General features: G+C 36.5%; 1 protein-coding gene and 1 non-coding gene across 2 annotated transcripts in view; both read left to right on the top strand.

The window, feature by feature from the left end:
- The window catches only part of KPNA4 (karyopherin subunit alpha 4), a 66,966-nt gene extending 49,079 nt beyond the window's left edge, over positions 1–17,887 (top strand). The window contains exons 12-17 of the mRNA XM_063620382.1: positions 2,160–2,288; positions 3,560–3,664; positions 7,840–7,911; positions 9,445–9,607; positions 12,974–13,068; positions 15,837–17,887. Of these exons, the coding sequence (XP_063476452.1) occupies positions 2,160–2,288; positions 3,560–3,664; positions 7,840–7,911; positions 9,445–9,607; positions 12,974–13,068; positions 15,837–15,935 (663 nt within the window). The 3' untranslated portion in view covers positions 15,936–17,887. The remainder of the gene's footprint in view (positions 1–2,159; positions 2,289–3,559; positions 3,665–7,839; positions 7,912–9,444; positions 9,608–12,973; positions 13,069–15,836) is intronic.
- LOC134733400 (small Cajal body-specific RNA 7) lies at positions 2,501–2,830 on the top strand. The gene has a single exon (XR_010116844.1). It is a non-coding gene; the product is annotated as a small Cajal body-specific RNA 7 (non-coding RNA).
- Positions 17,888–20,627: the final 2,740 nt, after the last annotated feature.

Here is a 20,627-nt window from a genome sequence, read left to right as displayed (position 1 = left end):
AAGAAGCTCAACATCATTAGTCATTAAGGAAAGGGAATTAAAGCCACAGTGAGATACTACTTCACACCCACCAGGATGGCTATAGTTAGGAAGACAGTAACATACTTTTGGTGAGGGTGTGAGAAACTGGAATTCGTATATACTGCTGGTGAGAATATAAAATGGTACAGCTGCTTTGGAATATAGTTTTGGCAGTGCGTGAAAAAGTTAAACATAAGGTTACAATATGAACTGGCAATTAATTACTCTTAGGTACATACCCAAGAGAAATGAAAATGCATATCCACACAAAAATTTGTATACAAGCATTCACAGCAGCGTTATTTATAATAGCCAAAAAATGAAAACAGTTTGAATGTCTGTCAGCCAATGAATGGTTAACTAAAATATGATATATTCACACAGTGAAATATTATTTGGTCATGAAAAGGAACAAAGTACTGATGCATGTTGTAACATGAACTTTTACAACATTATGTGAAATGAAAGAAGCTAGACAAAAAAGGCCAAATACATTTTGATTTTGTTAATATGAAGTGCCCAAGATAGCCAAAATCTTAGAGACAGGCATAGTGTCTTCCAGGGACCTAGGGATGAAGGCAGTGTGGGAGTGACCAGTAATGGATACAGGTGTTCTTTTTGGGGTGATCAAAGTGTTCTGGAATTAGATACTAGTAATAGTTACACAACTCTGAATATACTAAGAACTACTGAATTGTACACTTTGAAAGGGTAAATTTTATGTTATATGAATTTTATCTCAATTTTTTCAAAAATTTGGATCATTTGTCATGTAGAAAGGAAAATTAGAGGAGTAAAAAGCTTTACTTAACAGGAAATGACCTCATGCAACCACAGAAAAATAATTGATAATTCAAATTCACACCATAGTGAAATCTCACGTTAAGCAGGTGTCTTCTTTCCTTCAGAAAGGCACTGTGTTTTTTGTCTTTTTGTTTTTGACAGGGTCTTACTCTGTTGTCCAGGCTGGAGTGCAGTGGTGTGATCACAGCTCACTTCACCCTGGACCTCCCAGGCTCAAGCAATCCTCCCACCTCAGTCTCCCGAGTAGCTGGGACTACAGGCTTGTGCCACCACACCCAGCTAATATTTTGTAGAGACAGGGTTTTGTCATGTTGCCCAGCCTGGTGTCAAACTCCTGGGCTTAAGTGTTCCACCCACCTCAGCCTTCCAAAGTGCTGGAATTACAGGCATGAGCCACTGCACCTAGCTGTTTTTATTTTTACATTTTCAACACTAAATCTAAAGTTCTGTCTTTTTTTTTTTTATGGCACCGTCTAAAATTATCCTTCTTGTTTACTGACTCCTCTCTTACAATAATATAAGCTCTGTAAGAGCTGGAACATGTGTCTATCTTCACATCTCTGTTCCTACATTAGTGCCTGACGCTAAGTGCTCAAAAAGAATAAGTTTATTGGAGCAGGGTGCAGTGGCTCATGCCTGTAATCCCAGTACTTTGGGAGGCCAAGGCAGGCAGATCACCTAAAGTCAGGAGTTCGAGACCAGCCTGGCCAACGTGGCAAAACCCCATCTCTCCTAAAAAAAAAATTACAGAATTAGCCAGGTGTGGTGGCATGCGCCTGTAATCCCAGCTGCTCAGGAGGCCAAGCCAGGAGAATCGCTTGAACCTGGGAGGTAGAGGTTGCAGTGAGCCGACATCGAGCCACTGCACTTCAGACTGGGCGACAGACTAAGACTCCATCTCAAAAAAGAATAGGTTTGTTGGAAGAAATAATGAGTGAATGAATGCATTTATCTTTTATAAGGTGCCCAACATGCCTTTTAATGAGTGTTTCGGCTGGGCACAATGGCTCATGCCTATAATCCCAGCACTTTCGGAGGCCGAGGCAGGCAGATTCCTTAAGCCTAGGAGTTCGAGACCAGCCTGGGCAACATGGTGAAACTCTGTCTCTACAAAAAATACAAAAATTAGCCAGGCAGAGTCATGCACTGCTGTAGTCCCAGCTACTCTGGAGGCTGGGGTGGGAGGATCACTTGAGCCTGAGAGGCAGAGGTTTCAGTGAGCTGAGATCGCACCACTGCACTCTACCCTGGGCGACAGAGCAAGACCTTGTCTCAAAAAAAAAAAAAAAAAAAAAAGGATTTCACATAGAATATCATCTCATTGTGCATTTCAGACTGCTGCACTTAGAGCTGTGGGCAACATTGTTACTGGAACTGATGAGCAAACACAAGTAGTTTTGAACTGTGATGCTCTTTCACACTTCCCAGCACTCCTGACACATCCCAAAGAGAAAATTAATAAAGTAAGTACAATTAAATACTACTTAATAGATAGCACTTAAAATGTTAACAGTTTTTATTTGTAAAATTAGAGTCTTAGAAATGTCTGTAATATTGATTCTTAATACAAACTGTCATTTAGACAAGAGAAAATAAAAATTTTACTCTCTATAACAAGCATTAATAATTTTTTCATATATAAAACCAATTATGAAAAATGCAACTTTGGCTCTCTTGGAAATGATGAAATAGAGATAATTGGGTGTTGAATGTTGTATGACTGGAAATTTGTAATATATATATTATGTAATTCTTATAACTTTAGTGTTTTATAGGTACTTAATAGAGAGTGTGTATGCATGTGTGTGTGCTTGTGGTGGCTATGGAAAGGGGGCACTGACTGGTGATGCTGATATTGGAGTGCATCTGAGGCTGTTGTAGAAACAATATGGGTTGTTGATTACAACATTGCCAATGATTATAACCCAAGAACAGCTCACCTAACTAGCCCGGCACCCTAAAATCTCTAACGGGTTCATTAAAATGATCCTGTGATCTGATCCAAAAGAGCCTAGTATACATTAGCTAATACTAATATTGTTTAGAGTAAAACTTATTAGTTATCTATGATTATAACGCTTAAGGCCACCATTATCTTGTCAAAAGTAGCACCAACTGTGATGTAAAGGGTAACATAAAAAGATTAAGATAGGCCAATAAAGCAATCAAATATCTGGTTCCACTTTTCCTTGAGAGAAATTATGCAGTGAATGACTGTTACAAATAAGTATACTAAAACAATGCACTATTTTGTTTTTTATGTCTCCATTGTTGGGGATAATTGATATTTATCTACTTTGGCTAAGATTCTTCATCAGAATAGAATAGAATAGAGAATAAAGCACATTATGTGAGGGAAGGGCACTGAATCTTATTTACAGCTGTTTTAGGATTTGTATTTGTATTATACTCATTATTCATATTTGCTCATTCATTATTTCATATTTGCTCATTCAAATTTGTTCAGCCAAGCTTCTTTTGAGCCACACTGGGAGCATTGTTTTCAATAATTCTTCAGAAGGGTTAGTTCATTGTGATTTGAATTAGGTCCATTAGCTATTTGTCCAAAGAAAATATGGAAAGGGGTGTAAAGGAATTGAGATTCCTGAGATTTTTATTATGGAGCTCATTTCATAATAAAATCATTGGGACAGTGTAGTGAATGCTTTTTTTCTTAGTTCAGATGCAGATTTTATTTTTTCATGAGAAATATTCAAATGCTCTCGTCCTACAGGAAGCAGTGTGGTTCCTCTCCAACATCACTGCAGGAAATCAGCAGCAGGTACAGGCAGTAATTGATGCCAATCTTGTACCAATGATAATACACCTTTTGGATAAGGTAAGAAAATCATGTTATATGTATCATTTATCTGATGTAAGGGGAAGGGGATTTAAATCTAAGACATTATGTGAATTTATACTTTCTGTTTAATTAGAAGCCATACAGTGGCATGAATATAGTAAAGTAATATTAACATTACAACTTTTGAACCTAGCCATTTTTATATACAAGAAACTTTTTGGGGGGTGGGGGCAAATCCTAGCCCTTTCTGTGTATCATTCTTTTACCAAAATTGCCATTATCCTAGGCCATACTAAACTTTCATATTGTTACTGTTGATAATAAATGCTTACATAGTATTCTAAGCACTTTACATACATTACCTCATTGAATGACATGAAGCCTATAAGATTAGGGATTATCCCCACTTGATAGATGAAGAAACCCTGGTATAGACAAATACATTGTCCAAAATCACATAGCAAATAAGTATGCTATTGTATGCCATATCATCTCTCATGCCAATATTAGCATTTGGGAGAAACAAGTTTATCGCAATTACAGCATGAGGCTGGGTGCAGTGGTTCACACCTATAATCCCAGCAGTCTGGTTGGCCAAAGCAGGAGGATCACTTGAGCCCAGGAGTTCAAGACCAGCCTGGGGGGGCTCCATCTCTACAAAAACTTTTTTAAAAAAAGAAATTAGCCAGGTGTGGTAGCATGCGCCTGTGGTTCTAGCTACTCGGGAAGCTGCGGTGGGAGGATCATTTAAATCCGAGAGGTTGAGGCTGTGGTGAGCCATGGTCATGCCATTGCATTCCAGCCTGAGTGACAGAACAAGACCCTGTCTCAAAAAAAAAAAAAAAAAAAAAAAACCCACAAAGTAGAAGAAACAATCACAGCATGAGGGTTCTGAACACTGATCTGTAATTAAAGAGAAGATAAATCAGTTTCTCTGTGTTTCCTGTAAATCGAGTTCAGTTTTTTAGGCAAGAGTATGTCATGCACAACTCTATTTCCTAATGATTCACATGAGGAGACACAGTCTGTCTTACATGTAGTGATATTAAGATTGTTGAGTGATCTGAGGTTTTACAGCCTATTCCAGCTGATGGTTATAAAGTTATCCATTAATCTTTCACCTATGGTTTTTAGGTAGCCATTGATCATCCTTGTTAGGATCCCTTGTTTTACTAGGAGTTGCAAAATGGTGACTTTCTAATTCCGTCATTCTTTGTATATTGGCCATGATTCTTTAGTAAAGAACTTGTCTTGTTTTTTGTTTTGTTGTTTTTTTTTTTAAGACAGTCTCGCTGTCACCCAGGCTAGAGTGCAGTGACACGATCTCGGCTCACTGCAATCTCTACTTCCCGGGTTTAGGCAATTCTTGTGCCTCAGCCTCCCAGGTAGCTGGGACTATAGGTGCACGCCACCACACACACAGCTAATTTTTGTACTTTTAGTAGAGACGCGGTTTCACCATGTTGGCCAGGCTAGTCTCCAGCTCCTGACCTCAAGTGATCAGGTGTGAGCCATCCACGCCTGGCCAAGAGCATTTCTTTATCAGCTATTGTTTATTAATACTTTGAAATATAGTTCATTTAGGATAGGCAAGATAAATGTTTGATTCTTTGTCCTTATCAGTCATTTTTTAGAATGACTCATTCCCTAATAACCTTGAAAGCAGACCAGAGTAGATTTTTTTTTTAGTGTCATTTGGAAATTATGAATTTTTAAAATATATTTTGCAAGTTTTAATCCATTTTAGTTGTTACTGTTTTTGGCACTCTGTTTGTTCCTGACCAACAGGAACTTCTTAGAATTGGTGACCTGTATCTTTTACGTTATCACTAGTTTTTGAGAGCTACACCTTTTGGATATGACGTGATTCCCAGGCCTATCTTACATGTTTTCTGATCTAGAACTGGAATTAACTATTTTTCTATGGTATCTTGATTTTGTTTTGTAGAGAATGGTGTTTAAGGATCATATTTCAGCTATAAAGGTGATCATTGTTACAATGTTGTCATTTTTTCTAGGCCTGAGTAAACAAAATAAATGATAGGCATTGTTGTAGAAAGTGAAAGATGATGAGTTCAGGAACATGAGAGTTCATAAAAAATGAATCATGAATGAAAGGGAGCTATTAAATATTATTGGATATTTAAGATAACAGGGTTTTTAATTTTTATTCCTCTGATTTTATATTTACATCTCTTTTATGCTGAAAATCTTCCTAAAAACATTAACATAATTACTTATTTTTCTTATATTTTGGTATGTATAGATCTGTGGATACATGTCAATATACATTAAGTACATCATTGATGACATATATCCTAAAGACCATAAAAAACTCCTAATTTTCAGCATAAGACAAAAGAGATGCAAATATATTTTTGATATATATGTATATATATAAAAATAACAAAGCCATATTGCCCCTGACAACATGACTACTGAATGTACTTTTAAGATTTCTTTGACATTTGTTTGCCTTCAGAATATATTTCATCAATAATGTACTTAAAAAAATGTCACTCCCATAGCACTATATAGAGAGCTTCTTTATTCCTTGTTTTTTTTTCTTAGTCCTTGTTTTTCTTATTCCTTTCATAGCTACATAGTACTGCATTGTTCGGATGCACTATAATGTATGAAGTCAATCTATTATTGATGATATTTGAGATGTCTCCAGTGTTTGTTGTTAAATAGTACTTTAAAGAATAGTGGCCAGGCGCAGTGGCTCATGCCTGTAATCCCAGCACTTTGGGAGGCCGAGGCGGGCAGATCATGAGGTCAGGATATCGAGACCATCCTGGCTAACACAGCGAAACCCCGTCTCTACTAAAAATACAAAAAATTAGCCAGGCGTGGTGGTGGGCGCCTGTAGTCCCAGCTACTCGAGAGGTTGAGGCAGGAGAATGGTGTGAACCCAGGAGGCAGAGCTTGCAGTGAGCCAAGATTGTGCCACTGCACTCCAGCCTGAGCGACAGAGTGAGACTCTGTCTCAAAAAATAAATAAATAAATAAATAAAAGAATAGCTTGTGGCTGGGCACAGTGGCTCACACCTGTAATCCCAGCACTTGGGAGGGTGAGGCGGGCAGATCACTTGAGGTCAGGAGTTCAAGACCAGCCTGGCCAACATGGGGAAACCGTGTCTCTATCAAAAAACACAAAAACTGACACTTTCCTTTAGTCCCAGGAGGCTAGGGTGGGAGAATCACTTCAACCCAGGAGGTGGAGGTTGCAGTGAGCCGAGATTGTGCCACTGCACTCCAGCCTAGGCAACAGCAAGATCCTCTCAAAAAAAAAAAAAAGAATAGCTTGTAAGTTTTTTTGATGTTTTTGCCCGATTATATTTGGGATTACTAGATCTACAGATAAACGTATATGTAAATTTTGCTATTATAGGGCTAATTCCCCTCTATAAGAATTATGCCATTTAATACTACCAGCCTCACACACAAATATTTAGATTTTCTTATTCTGATAAATATGAAAGGAGATATGGATATTTTAATTTGCATTTCTTTTATTTTTATGGTTTTTTAATACATCATAAGCATTTTTTCAGGTTGCCACTTGTCTTAATATTTAATAGTTGCTTATTCAGCAGATTTACCATAATTAGACAATTATGCTTATTGAGAATTTTAGTTGTTTTTACTTTTTGGCTATTATGGTGCTGTGATAACCATATATAGAAAGATATTATTACTCTGCTTTATATTATTTTCTTGGTAAATTCTCAAAAATGAGATTATGAAGTTTATGTATATGAATTTTTTAATGACTTTTAAATATTTCTTCATATTTGAAAAGGCAATGTATAACATCTTTATCATAGTTTCATTAATGGTGGGTATCATTTTTGTGTGTAAAAGAATATGTTCGTTTACATGACTCTTTGTAGTGAAATCGTAGATTTTTAAATTTTTTCTTTACTATTTTTATTTCATTTTATCATCAACTTCATTTAATCTGATAATATTAAATAATAATATCAGCTTGGTTTGTTTCCAGGAGAGTTCACAGAAAGGTGTCTCCATGTATTTAGGGTAGATTGGGTATAGTTCAAAGACCTGTCTTAATAAGAAAAAATGATATATACAGAAAGACTAAAAGGAGACCTTGGAAAATAAGCAGTTGAAAAATCATCACAGCAAACGTTTTTTCCAGTTTACTCTATGTGGCAATTTTTATAGCCTTTTGTTTTGCCTTTTTACAGGGGGATTTTGGCACTCAAAAAGAAGCTGCTTGGGCCATAAGTAACTTAACAATTAGTGGAAGGAAAGATCAAGTAAGTTGAGCTTTTTAAAATTTATTTCTCAAAACTGGTAAAATAAAAGTACAGGTAATTTTGATTTATATTGGAGTAAGTTATAATTTAAAATAATAGCAACACCCTGGGAGGCCAAGGCTGGAGGATCACCCGAGGCCAGGGTTTTTTGACTGGCCTGGGCAACACAGTGAGACCACATCTCTATTAAAAAAATAAAATAATAGCAAGATAACAGGTACTAACTTTTATATAACAGGTATATAGCTTTCTTTGTCACATAGAAGTATCACCTTGACTTCGTTTCGTCATACTTCATAGAAGTGTTCTTTTTCCCAATTTATTGGTTTACAAGAATTTTTTAATCCATGGTAAAATTGAGGCCCCTATAGTCAGGAGTTTTTTGTTTTGTTTTGTTTTTTAACAGTATTAGGAATGAACAGACTTCTTAAGTTAATATGGAAGAAAGAAACTGCATCACTGATTCTCCTAACAAATGAACAACAACAACAAAAAGTAAAAAGACAGCAACAATAACAAATTCATCAGCAGCAAACCAAACAAGGAATTAAAAACTCAACCAGATGGCTAGGACTTAGGAACTAGGGTGAGGAATGTAAGATGCCTAGGAAAGAGGCACCCACTCTCAGGTCGTGCAGGTGACAAAGCTTAACACTGTGCCAACTGGCAAAGGAAAAACAGTTTTAAAGAGGTTAGATCTGTTTCACAGAGTAGGTAAAAAGAACAAATTTAGAGCTGAATAGCAATAAATTGATAACTGTAACAAAAAAGCTGTAGACTGGTGGTTATCAGTGAATTCACATAAATACAGAGCAGAACAGAAATATTAATATAATGCATGGAAATTATAACTATTGAAATACTGAAATCTTTGGAAAATATTGTGAAATCAATAGAATAGTGAATTGAGAGGTAGCCAGGCACATGTGAGCCACTAGATGCTGTCACACTGAGCCATTGTAGTTTTTTGAAACTAGTATCCAGGCGGGATGCAGTGGCTCATGCATGTAATCCTAGCATTTTGTGAGGCCAAGGCAGGAGGATCTCTTGAGTTCAGGAGTTCAAGACCAGCCTGGGCAACATAGTGAGACCCCATCTCTATATATTAAATAAATAAATCAATCCTGCACAACATAGTGAGACCCCATCTCTCTATATTTAATTAATTAATTAAATTAAATAAAAATAGCTTACAGCCTCCACTACTAGCCTCCTTAAGTGATTTCATAATTTCTTACTCTTAAAGGGAAAAAATCTTTGAAGGAAGTATTTCTTATGGCAAAGAAATGTTTAATAGGAAGTTGAGTGATTCCTTTATTTTAACTTTACGTTGTTTTTTTCTAAGTTCAGGAAAAAGGAAACTAAATTTAAAAGAAAAGGAGGTTAGATTAATAATGTAGGCACACTTAACCTGAGAGAGATGAGGTCATATTTCTATACTCGAAATTTCAAAATCAAAATTATTCCAGTGAGATAACATGGCACACAAAGTTTACCTATATTGCATTATTTTGTGTTGTTTTTATTCTTCAGGTGGCTTACCTTATCCAACAAAATGTTATCCCACCTTTTTGCAACTTGCTGACTGTAAAAGATGCACAAGTTGTGCAAGTAGTACTCGATGGACTAAGTAATATATTAAAAATGGCTGAAGATGAGGCAGAAACCATAGGCAATCTTATAGAAGAATGTGGAGGTAAGTTTATTGTAAGCTCTTATTCCACATCTTAATGTTCTCTTTGTAACTACCTTTATTTGCCAACTAATATAGCACATCTATATTCTTCTGTCTTAGATATTCAAGTAACAGAATAAATATTATATTCTATATGTACAATCCTGCTTAGCCTCTTGCATATGCTTAGGTAACTGAATTGCTGCCATATATTGAACAGACACTGTGATAAGTTACTGGGAAGACAGTGGTAAACAAGACACAGTCCTTGCCCTCAAGGCATGTAGTCTAGTCTTGATAAATATGAACTGATTTAATGTGCTAATTACCCTAATAGAAATGTACAACAAAAGGCCAGGCGTGGTGGCTCACACTTGTAATCCCAGTACTTTGGGAGGCCGAGGCGGGCAGATCACGAGGTCAGGAGATCGAGACCATGGTGAAACCCCGTCTCTACTAAAAATACAAAAAATTAGCTGGGCGTGGTGGCGGGCGCCTGTAGTCCCAGCTACTCAGAGAGGCTGAGGCAGGAGAATGGCGTGAACCCGGGAGGGGGAGCTTGCAGTGAGCCGAGATCGCGCCACTGCACTCCAGCCTGGGTGACAGAGCGAGACTCCGTCTCAAAAAAAAAGAAGAAAAAGAAATGTACAACAAAATGGGATGCCTAATCCATTCTGGAAGAAGCAGGAAGTGCACCTGAGCTGGATTTTGAGAGGTGAATAAGGATTAATAAAGTAAAAAGGGATGAAAGGTGTTCCAGGCAGAGATAACACCATGAGCAAAGTCTGAGGTGAGAAATAGCATTCAGCAAATTATAAGTAGTTCAGTGTTGCTGAATCACACAGTATGGCGTAGAAACTACCAAGAGACAAAGCTGGAGAAGTAACCAGCCTCCTGTGGAGGCTTTTTTTTTTTTTTTTTTTTTTTTTTTTTTTTTTTTTTTTTTGAGACAGAGTCTTGCTCTGTCGCCCAGGCTGGAGTGCAATGGCACAATCTCGGCTCACTGCAACCTCTGCCTCCCAGGTTCAAGTGATTCTTCTGCCTCAGCCTCCTGAGTAGCTGGGATTACAGGCGCCTGTCACCACGCCCAGCTAATTTTTAGTATATTTAGTAGAGACGGGATTTCATCATATTGGTCAGGCTGCTCTTGAACTCCTGACCTCAGGTGATCCACTCGCCTCAGCCTCCCAGAGTGTTGAGATTACAGGTGTGAGCAACTGCGCCCGGCCTCCTGTGAAGTCTTAACAAGCTTTATGGCACAGCAGATGTTTTATTCTTTAGGGCAATAGTTTCCAAACATGGCCATGTACCAGAGCCTCCTGGAATGTAAACAATACATATTAGCTTTCAAGTCTTAGAGTTAATATATAGACAGAACATGAAAATTTCAAATGTGGCTGTGTAACACAGTGTAAGTGTTATCAATCTGGATAAGCATAAATGTAAAGGTATTTCTGACAGAAGTTGAAAAGTGAATGAAAAGAGAGGTAACTGCAAAAGTAGGAGAACCCATAACTTCAACTAAATGGGAATGGTGAGAGGCTTCAAAATTAATGTAGTAAGAAATAGATATATTTAAAGTTACTAAAGTGACTGATAGAACAACAACAATAAAAAAATCTATAACTGTCGAGTTAAGAACAAGAGATGGGGAATAGTGTTACAGAACTAATTAGGGATTAAGTAACAAAAAATGACAATAGGCATACTTAAGTATTTTTACTACTTGATTTTTTTAACTTGTAAACATTTTAATTACTAAAATATCTTTATACATTCAAGTAAAAATGTAAGTTCTTGAACATTGCCTACCTCACTGGAGGTGGGACCCAGGAATCCCCAGTGGATTGTGCCATAGGAGTGACAGGCCATTGGTGATTCATCTAGGGGATGGGTACATTCAGATGGCACATGGATATCTGGGGAATGAAGCCTTTGGAGACAGGAGGCAGGAAGAGACCAGTTAAGAAAGTATTTATGGCCGGGCACAGTGGCTCACACCTGTAATCCCAGCACTTTGGGAGGCCCGAGGCAGGCAGATCACCTGAGGCCCGAAGTTCAAGACCAGCCTGGTCAGCATGATGAAACCCCATCTGTACTAAAAATATAAAAAATTAGCCAGGCGTGGTAGCGCACACCTGTAATCCTAGCTGCTCAGGAGGCTGAGGCACGAGAATCATTTGAACCCAGGAGGCAGAGGCTGCAGTGAGCCAAGATCACGCCGCTGCACTCCAGCCTGGGCAACAGAGTGAGACTCTGTCTCAAAAAAAAGAAAAAAGAAAGAAAAAAAGAAAGTATATAGTGGCCAAGCCACAATAAATGAAGGCAGTAATAATAGAGACAAAGGGGAGATGAGGAGATTTAAAGTCCAGTGGATGGACTTTCAAGTTTTTGAGGTTTGATTGTGGGATATTGAGGGAAAGGGAACTTGGGCTTTCTCTTAGATTTCAAGCTATTGTTGATTATCACCAAATAAGAATACAACTGTAGGACGAACCGTTTAAATGAGGAAGGCAAATAACAAATTGTGTTTTAGACAGTTTGAGTTTTAGGTAGCTATGAAATTTCCTGGTAGAATTACACAGGCATTTTAATTTTATGCATGTGAAGCTCAGAAAAGAAACTATAGATTTGCAAGTCCTCAGCCTATGTGTAGTAGCCAAATTTTTTAATGGGAAGATCACCAGAATGAGTGTGTAGGTGAGAAGTGAGCCCGAGATAACTTTCTCCATTTAAGAAATGGATAGAGGAAGAACACTCATGAAGGGGCAATTTCACTTTTTTCGAAGACTTTAAAATTATTTTTCCTCTAAAGTAAAACAGGATCCAATTTGCATATCAACAAGTTAAGTATATACTTTTTAATGTTTCTGCCTGTAATTTAAACTCATTAATGTTTACAGGGAAAATTCTCTTTTCCCCTGAAATACTGGGTTAGATCTTCATCATTTTCCAGTAAACTTAACAGCTATCTTAAACATCATATTTATTAATCACCAGTATTTTAAATTTATTTTCATACATGCTCACTAGAAAAACTTGGCAGGTGCTGGAAAGTAGGAAGATTCTGCTTTTTACTTAAACAAATGGAATTTTACATGTTATTACTGGTTATGTATTCTGATGAATAGGCAGATGTCTCACTACTTATTTATACACTTATTTATACATTTACAAGCAGACACTCAGGTTGTTAATTTTAAGATAAATATGCTATATCTTTGTGCATAAAATTTTTTTATATTTAAGATTCACCTTTAAATTCCCAAAAATTATAATTCAAAAAATTTGCAATTCAGAAATTGGATTATGTGTTCCAAAGATTATTCTAACTTGTCACTGCTCTTTAAATATTACTGTTGTTTCACATTACAAAATTTCTTGCAGGGCTGGAGAAAATTGAACAACTTCAAAATCATGAAAATGAAGACATCTACAAATTGGCCTATGAGATCATTGATCAGTTCTTCTCTTCAGATGATGTATTTAATAATTTGTAGTTTTCTTAATTTTATATATAAACATAGATCTGGATAAAGTAATATATATAGTAAGCTGGGGGACATACATGTGTATTTTTTTGGAATGGAATTAAAATAGATGTATGACAGTAATGTCACCTGCTTTGAAAACATAAATATTTCAATATTTTAAGATCCCTTCAGGGCATATTAGCTCTAATGGCAAGAAAATAAGGACTTTTTTGACCAAACTAGATGAGTCAGACTTTATTTTCACTTGGTGTCTTTATAGTTCTCATTTTTTAAAATTGTTAATATCATACCATATTTATAAACAAAACAGTGATACTAGTATATCCTGTAATAAGTTCTTTATGACAGTAGTTAATCCACACTTGAATGGGTTGTCACTGTTTTTATTTCATGACCAAAAACAAATATGAAAATAAATAAATAAGATGGAAATAAACAGGTAAGGCACTATATAATGTAAGGTATAGTATACAAAAATATCTTCAGATTGTTAGTAATAGTAGTGGAAATTAAAGTATTAACTTATTTTTAGTATTTCCTCTTTGGAAAAGTAAATCTAAAATTAAACCAATTGCTCCTTAGAAAATTTTATAGTGGTTCAGTGCAGCCACCAGAGGATTTCTTTAATGATTTCTCAGCTTTTCAAAGAATAAGTCTTTTACTCCATGCCTTTCCATATTATCAAAAAGGATAGAATGTTAATTAAACATTTTGTTAAGTATGTATAGTTTGAACATTAACTTGACAAGGACAATATCAGAAAAGAAAATTATAGACTATTTACTTATAGTCGTCTAAGCTTAGTCCTATTTAGAATATAATGCCAGTTAAATAAACCAGAAATAAAATTAAGAAAAGTTTTTTTTTTTTTTCTTTCTTTCTTTTTTTAAAGATGGGGCCCAGGCTGGAGTGCATTGGCGCAGTCACAGCTCACTGCAACCTCCCCCTCCCTGGCTCAGGTGATCCTCCCACCTCAGCCTCCCAAATAGAGCATGCCACTATGCCCGGATAATTTTTTAAGTCTTTTGTAGAGACAAGGTCTCCCTATGTTGTTGCCCTGGCTGATCTTGAACTCCTGGGCTCAAACATTTCTCCCATCGTGGCCTCCCAAAGTGCTGGGATTACAGGCATGAGCCACCACGCCCAGCCTGGCATATTCTTTTAAGGGTAACTTTGATCGTATGTCTTAAAGTTGGATTTTTGAAAATCATAATTTGCAATTTGGTGACTAATTGTAATAGCCGTATAATTTCTAATACCTCAACATGTAGTTTTCATTCTTGACTTAGATTGTGAAAAGAATAATTCAGATGATATACGTAGTTATAGGAAGTACACTACAGGTTTGTAATATTGTGGAATTTCAAAAAGGAGCCTTTAGATGCAAAGCATATAGAATAATGTATATAATAATAATAATAACCATTATTAGCAGAACTATTATAGGTGGAGTATCCCTTATCTGAAATGCATGGGACCAGAACCGTTTTGGATTTTGGGTTTTTTTGAATTTTAGAATATTTGAATTATTTCTACCACTTGAGCATCTGAAATTCAAAATGTTCCAATGAGCATTTCCTTTGAGCATCATATTGGTGCCCAGAAAGTTTCAGATTTTGGAGTATTCTTTGTTTTGGACTTTCAGATTAGGGATAATCAATCTGTATTTTACTATTTTAAGCCCAAATACCACTTGTCTCTAATTGCTGTTGAAAGATATACCAAAGATTCACTTACTTTCCAAAAGTGGTGGCATTAGATTTTTTTTTTAATGTGATTGTCTTTATGTACTTGCCCGGGGTTTTTTTGTTTTGTGGTTTGTTTTGTTTTGTTTTGTTTTTTGTTTCGTTTGAGACAGAGTTTTGCTCTGTCACCCAGGCTGGAGTGCAGTGGCACAATCTTGGCTCACTGCAACCTCTGCCTCCCAGGTTCAAGGAATTCTCCACCCTCAACCTCCCAAGTAGCTGGGATTATAGGCGCACGCCACCATGCCCAGCTAATTTTTGTATTTTTAGTAGAGATGGGGTTTCGCCACGTTGGCCAGGCTGGTCTTGAACTTCTGACCTCAGGTGATCCACCTGTCTCAGCCTCCCAAAGTGCTGGGATTACAGGCATGAGCCACTGCGCCTAGCTGTACTTGCCCAGGTTTAAGGGAAATTGTAATGAGACCAAATTTTGCATCCTCTCTTTGAGACTTAGGGCCATCATTACTGTTCCTTCATTCTTTTGGAAAATGCCCATCTTACATATTCTCTTTTTTCTCATTTTGGCATCCCTTAAGAAAAAGCCTTGAGTGGGCACAGTGGCTCACACCTGTAATCTCAATACTTTGGGAGGTCAAGACAGGCAGATTGCTTGAGCTTAGGAGTTTGAGACCAGCCTGGGCAATATGGTGAAACCCCGTCTCTACAAAAAATACAAAAATTAGCCAGGCGTGGTGGTGCACACCTGTAGTCCCAGCTACTTGGGAGGCTGAGGTGGGAGGATCGCTTGAGCCCAAGAGGTTGAGGCTGCAATGAGCTATGTTTATGCCACTCATCTCCAGCCTGGGTGACAGAGTGAGACCCCATCTCAAAAAAGAAAGAAAAAAAAAAACCTTTTATAAACTGTTTAAATTTTCTAAAGGATGGTAAGAGAGTGTTGGCATTCATCATCTTTCCAGACCTTTTTTTAAGGGTAATGGGATTAGTACTATAATACTATTTTTATATATTTTAAAACTAATTATCACATTCTTTTTCTTTTTTTTCACCTAGATTGATGAAGACCCTAGCCTTGTTCCAGAGGCAATTCAAGGCGGAACATTTGGTTTCAATTCATCTGCCAATGTACCAACAGAAGGGTTCCAGTTTTAGAAAGATGTTGTGGAAGTTAGGTACAATGCAGCACTGAGATATATATATATATATATATATATATATACATATATATAAAAAGGTTTGATCCATCAAGCTTGGCTCATGGGATCTGCTGCTGCATTAAATCGGGAAAGCAAATGTGAAGATTTCATTTGGAATCACAGAAAATGCCCAAATGAGGTCAAGATGGCGAGTGGGTGCGAGTGAGAATGAGTGGCAAAATGTAATGAAAACTTTACATGAATGCTTATTTAGGTTGTTCAAAGTAAAAAGGGCTACAGGTCACAGATCGTCAGTGCCTGAGAAAGAACATTGACTTACTCTATATCAATTGAGGGGAAAGTGCAGTACTGTCATCTTCAAGCCTTGTAAGCATAAAAGAGAATAGGCTGCCCATATAAGTCAAAGGAAAATGAGCCCAGGCCTTGCTATGAAGCAGTGTGTGAATGGACAATGTTGAATGAATGTCTGGCTCAGTAATGGAGAGCCAGGTTCATCTTTGAAATCTAGGGCTCTTCACTCATGAAGCAGACTCCTAGTCCTGGAGTGACTGTGTACGAGAGTGTGGTTGTGGTGCTGTATGTGAACGCATGCAAGCTTGATTCACCTTCAGGGGGCTGATAACAAACCTAGTAAATCATCAAAATGAGATCATAAGTGTTAATGTACACTGGACATGAAAACAAAGACTGGTTTAGCAGCAGACATTGGTTTACTCTGCAGCCTGTGTTTTCTATTTCCCCCTTTCCCACCTCCTTCCCCCCACCCCACTCTTTTTTTTTTTTCTTTTTTGCCTTTCTTTCCTTTTCCTTTTTTTTTTTTTTTTTTTTTTTTTAGTTTTTATTTACTTTACCTAGTATGCCTTTTTTTCAGTTGCTTCTCAAGTCAGAAAACTTTTCAGGAAGGTTTCCCTGTGCATTTGCACCAGATGAATGTTTGATGCTATGAAAAGCTTTCCATATCATCAAAACTAATTTGTGTAGATTTTTGCATGAAAAAAATCATAAATTTCCCTCAAAATAGACTGTGTTGCAGTACACAAGTTGCCATAATAGTATAAAACAGTAAAATGTGCTTAAAAGGCCATCCTTTTCATTTTCAGAGATAACATAAAGATCTTTGCATGAGGTAAATCTACAGCATAGTTCATTTTTAGATTTTGTTGAGTCCTGTAAAGAAGAAGAAGAAAAAAGTTTCAGTTGTGGTAGAATACCGTGCTGTGTTTAAATGTTACTTGTTTTCAAACTTTGTTTTCTATGAAAATGATATGGAAACTTCTAAAATGGAATTTGGTGCATATGTACTGCTGAATAAAGACCGATGAAGAGGTTTGAGTAGATGTACAAATCAAGTAATGGTTTGAACACCTTTAATAATATGCCTAATCTGTTCAATTGTTTTAGAATCTTTTTATCTTAGATGTAGGCAGCCATGAACAATCTATTTTGAGCCACTTTAGGGAGAAAACTTTGTATTTTTAAAACTTGCATAGAAGTTATGCAAGTGGTTTTTATAAATTGGAATAATACCTCAGTTTTGAGGTTATGCACACTAAATTAAATGTGACATAAATTAATTTGTACAAAAAGAACTCTTTATAAGGTGGCTCATTGTAGGAAATCCTGTGCCTTCCCCTTTGAGCACAAGTGTTGCATGAACAACAGTTTGCTATAAGAAACATACCAGATTAGCCACCATTAGCATCTATATCTACTTTGTGTTTAAAAATCAACTGGTAATTCTGAAACACTGTAGAATGGATAAAAATTATTTTGTGATCATAACTCTTTGTTGAACTAGAGTATTTTTGCAGCATTCCTTGTCATCAGAAACATGGTTAAAGTTTAAAACTAGAAGCAGCAGAAAACTAGCTTGTAAAATTTATCCAAGTAGAGTGCAGGCTAGGCTGTCTTGGGGAAATAAACATTAAAACTTAAAGCAATGTTTTACATGGGGTGTGTGTGTGTGGTGTGTGGATTTTTTTTTTTTTTTTTTTGTAAAGTTAGAGTATAATTCAATGGCTTACATTAGCGTCCTGTCTTTTTACCTAGAACCAGCATAACAAGAAATTTCTTCGGTTCTGTCATTTCAGTATGGACATATTAATATTTTAGCCCACTGAATTTGTCCAGTTGACACCATCAGTGCTTCAGTTTTCTCCCTATCCAAGCCAAGGTTTTAACTTTCCTTCATTCTCCAGTAAAACAGACCGAGACAACTTGAACTATATTTTGAGTATTGCTATATCTTCAAAATACAGCTCCAAATGATGGATTGTATACAAAGCATAGTACAGAAGGTTTCAGTAATTGGAAGGTGAACACAGCAATACTTTACATAATTTGTGTTTTTTAGTAAAAAATATTGGATTCAAAGTAAGCCAATGAGCTTGTATACAAATTTTATATACAGATTATTGTATAGAATAGTGATATGGAAAATAGGTAAGGGTGATATTAGTATCTCTGGGTATAAGGACTACCATATCATTTAAATATTTTATTTCCATGTATAGCCTAATATTGAACATTGATTTTCTAGTAGAAATTCTGGGAAGGGCTTTTCTGTCTCTGAAATTATTTCAGTACAGTTGACAGTTCATCACGGTTACCTGAGTTAAACTTTTTTTTTTTTAATTCTCCAGTGATCTAGGAAATTGATTCATTTTTAACACAGGCTTATTTCTGATGGGGATGGGGGCATAGAATAATATGCCTAATAAGCTAAATGTTCTTAACGTTTCATGTCTTAAGCTGTCTTTTTGAACATTGAGACCACCTCAAGTGCCGTAAAAATACGAATATTATATTAGGGGTGTGCGAGACGCCCTAGTCTAAAATCTGTCTTTAAATATATTTCCTTTGTAATTTTCAAAGACTTCAGTAATTGTGTGTTATGGTGGAAATAATACTTTCCATTGATCCACATTGCTCTGGACCAAACCTGGAGCATTTCTATAATTAGAGCTATCTATGAATCATTAAAAATGGATCTAGAAGAATTTTGGGGAGAGGGAGCGTATCATTTAGTTTAGGCTTACCTCAGCAGCACTTCATAGGGTGAGGAGTTTTTTGTTTCTTTAAAGGTATAACTGCATTGTAAAATGACTGGGTTTATTGTAACATTAATTTATGGGGGCACCCTTTTTGGATTCTCCATTGCCTCAGTTTCCTCAAGGAAAAAGTTACAGAGATTAAGCTAAATTTTGGCTTTAGAGAATAACTGCTGTGTAATTTTGGTATAATTACCATAAATTTAGTGTCTTAATATACATTATTTCACAATTTCTGTAGGTCAAGAGTCTAGTTATGGTTTTCTGCTCAGGGTCTCACAAGGCTGCAGTAAAGGTGTCAGCCAGAGCTGCAGTCTTATCTGAAGCTATGGGGTCCTCTTCTATGCACATAGGGCAAAATCCATTGCCTAGCAACTGAAGAAATCATGGCAACTTCTTCAAGGCCAGCAGGAGAATCTCTGATCTCAGGGAAGGCCTTAAGCGCTCTTTTGAAGGTCTCACCTGATTAGATCAGGCCACCTACCCACCAGGGTGATCTCCCTTTTGATTAACCCAAAGCCTTCATTATGAGGTACCTTCATTACACCTGCAAAATCCCTTCATCTTTGCCCTGCATTGTAGTCCAATCACAGGGGTGATATCTATCATATTCAAAGATCCTGTTCACAGTCAAGGGAGGGGGTTATTTGGAGTATGTATACCAGGGAATCTTGGGAGCCATCTTAGAGTTCTTCCTATGACAAGGACTCAACTATTTAGAACTGGAACAATTTACAAGTGATAACCTTATATAGTTATCATAGCAAGCTTATTTGGGGATGAAGGTTGCCTCTGAGAACCTAATGAAAACTGGACCAGCTTCCCCAAAAAGTGTATATACATGGTAGTTTTTCATACAGTTTTAGGGGATTCATAAGAGTCCGTGAATTACAGTCTGTCCCAACCCTCCCCTTTAGATCATGAGTTGTTGAGGTGATTTGCCCAAGGTCACACAGCTACTAAGGGCCAAATAAGGCCCACATCTCAACTCCCATACTGCCCAGGGCTTCTAATTCTAAAAGTAATCTAAATTCATTTAAATTTGTGAACCAATGCAAAAAAAAAGTGAATGTAGCTTTTTGGATCTTTTTTTGTTTACTAAGGAATGGGTAACATTGTTATAGAAGCTTGCCTAAGAATTTTGAAATTAGTTGACCTTTTTGAGTTTCCAAAATTGAATCTTCCATTGTAGCTATTAAAGTGAACTATAAATAGGCCAACTTTAATTGTTAACTCCTCGGGTTTGGTGGATTATTTACCATTTATATATAAAATTTCAGTTGGAATCCACCGTTGACTGTTTTGAAGGCCAAGATAGCTGAGTATCTTATCCTTTTTGTAACTTCTTGATTATTCTACTCATTGGCAAAATTCATTAATTGTCAGCCAATAATTTAATATTATGGGAGGAAAAAATTTTGCCCAGATACCTGAAGCAATACTCCCAAACACTAACAAATTGATGCCTAACAAACTTGACAGTTTGAACACTTAAAGTTTTCCCTAAAATGTTTAATAAGCACATTAATAAAGTATGCTTTTAAATATATATGTACAGTAATTTTTAAAAGTTGCTGCAAGATGCCTTCGAATCAATATGCACATTGATGGCGTTAGTGCAGTCTTTTTTTTTTTTT

This window comes from Symphalangus syndactylus, chromosome 17 (genome assembly GCF_028878055.3).
Source record: "Symphalangus syndactylus isolate Jambi chromosome 17, NHGRI_mSymSyn1-v2.1_pri, whole genome shotgun sequence".
In the NCBI taxonomy this organism is placed as follows: domain Eukaryota; kingdom Metazoa; phylum Chordata; class Mammalia; order Primates; family Hylobatidae; genus Symphalangus; species Symphalangus syndactylus.
This window is presented reverse-complemented; position numbering and strand designations above follow the sequence as displayed.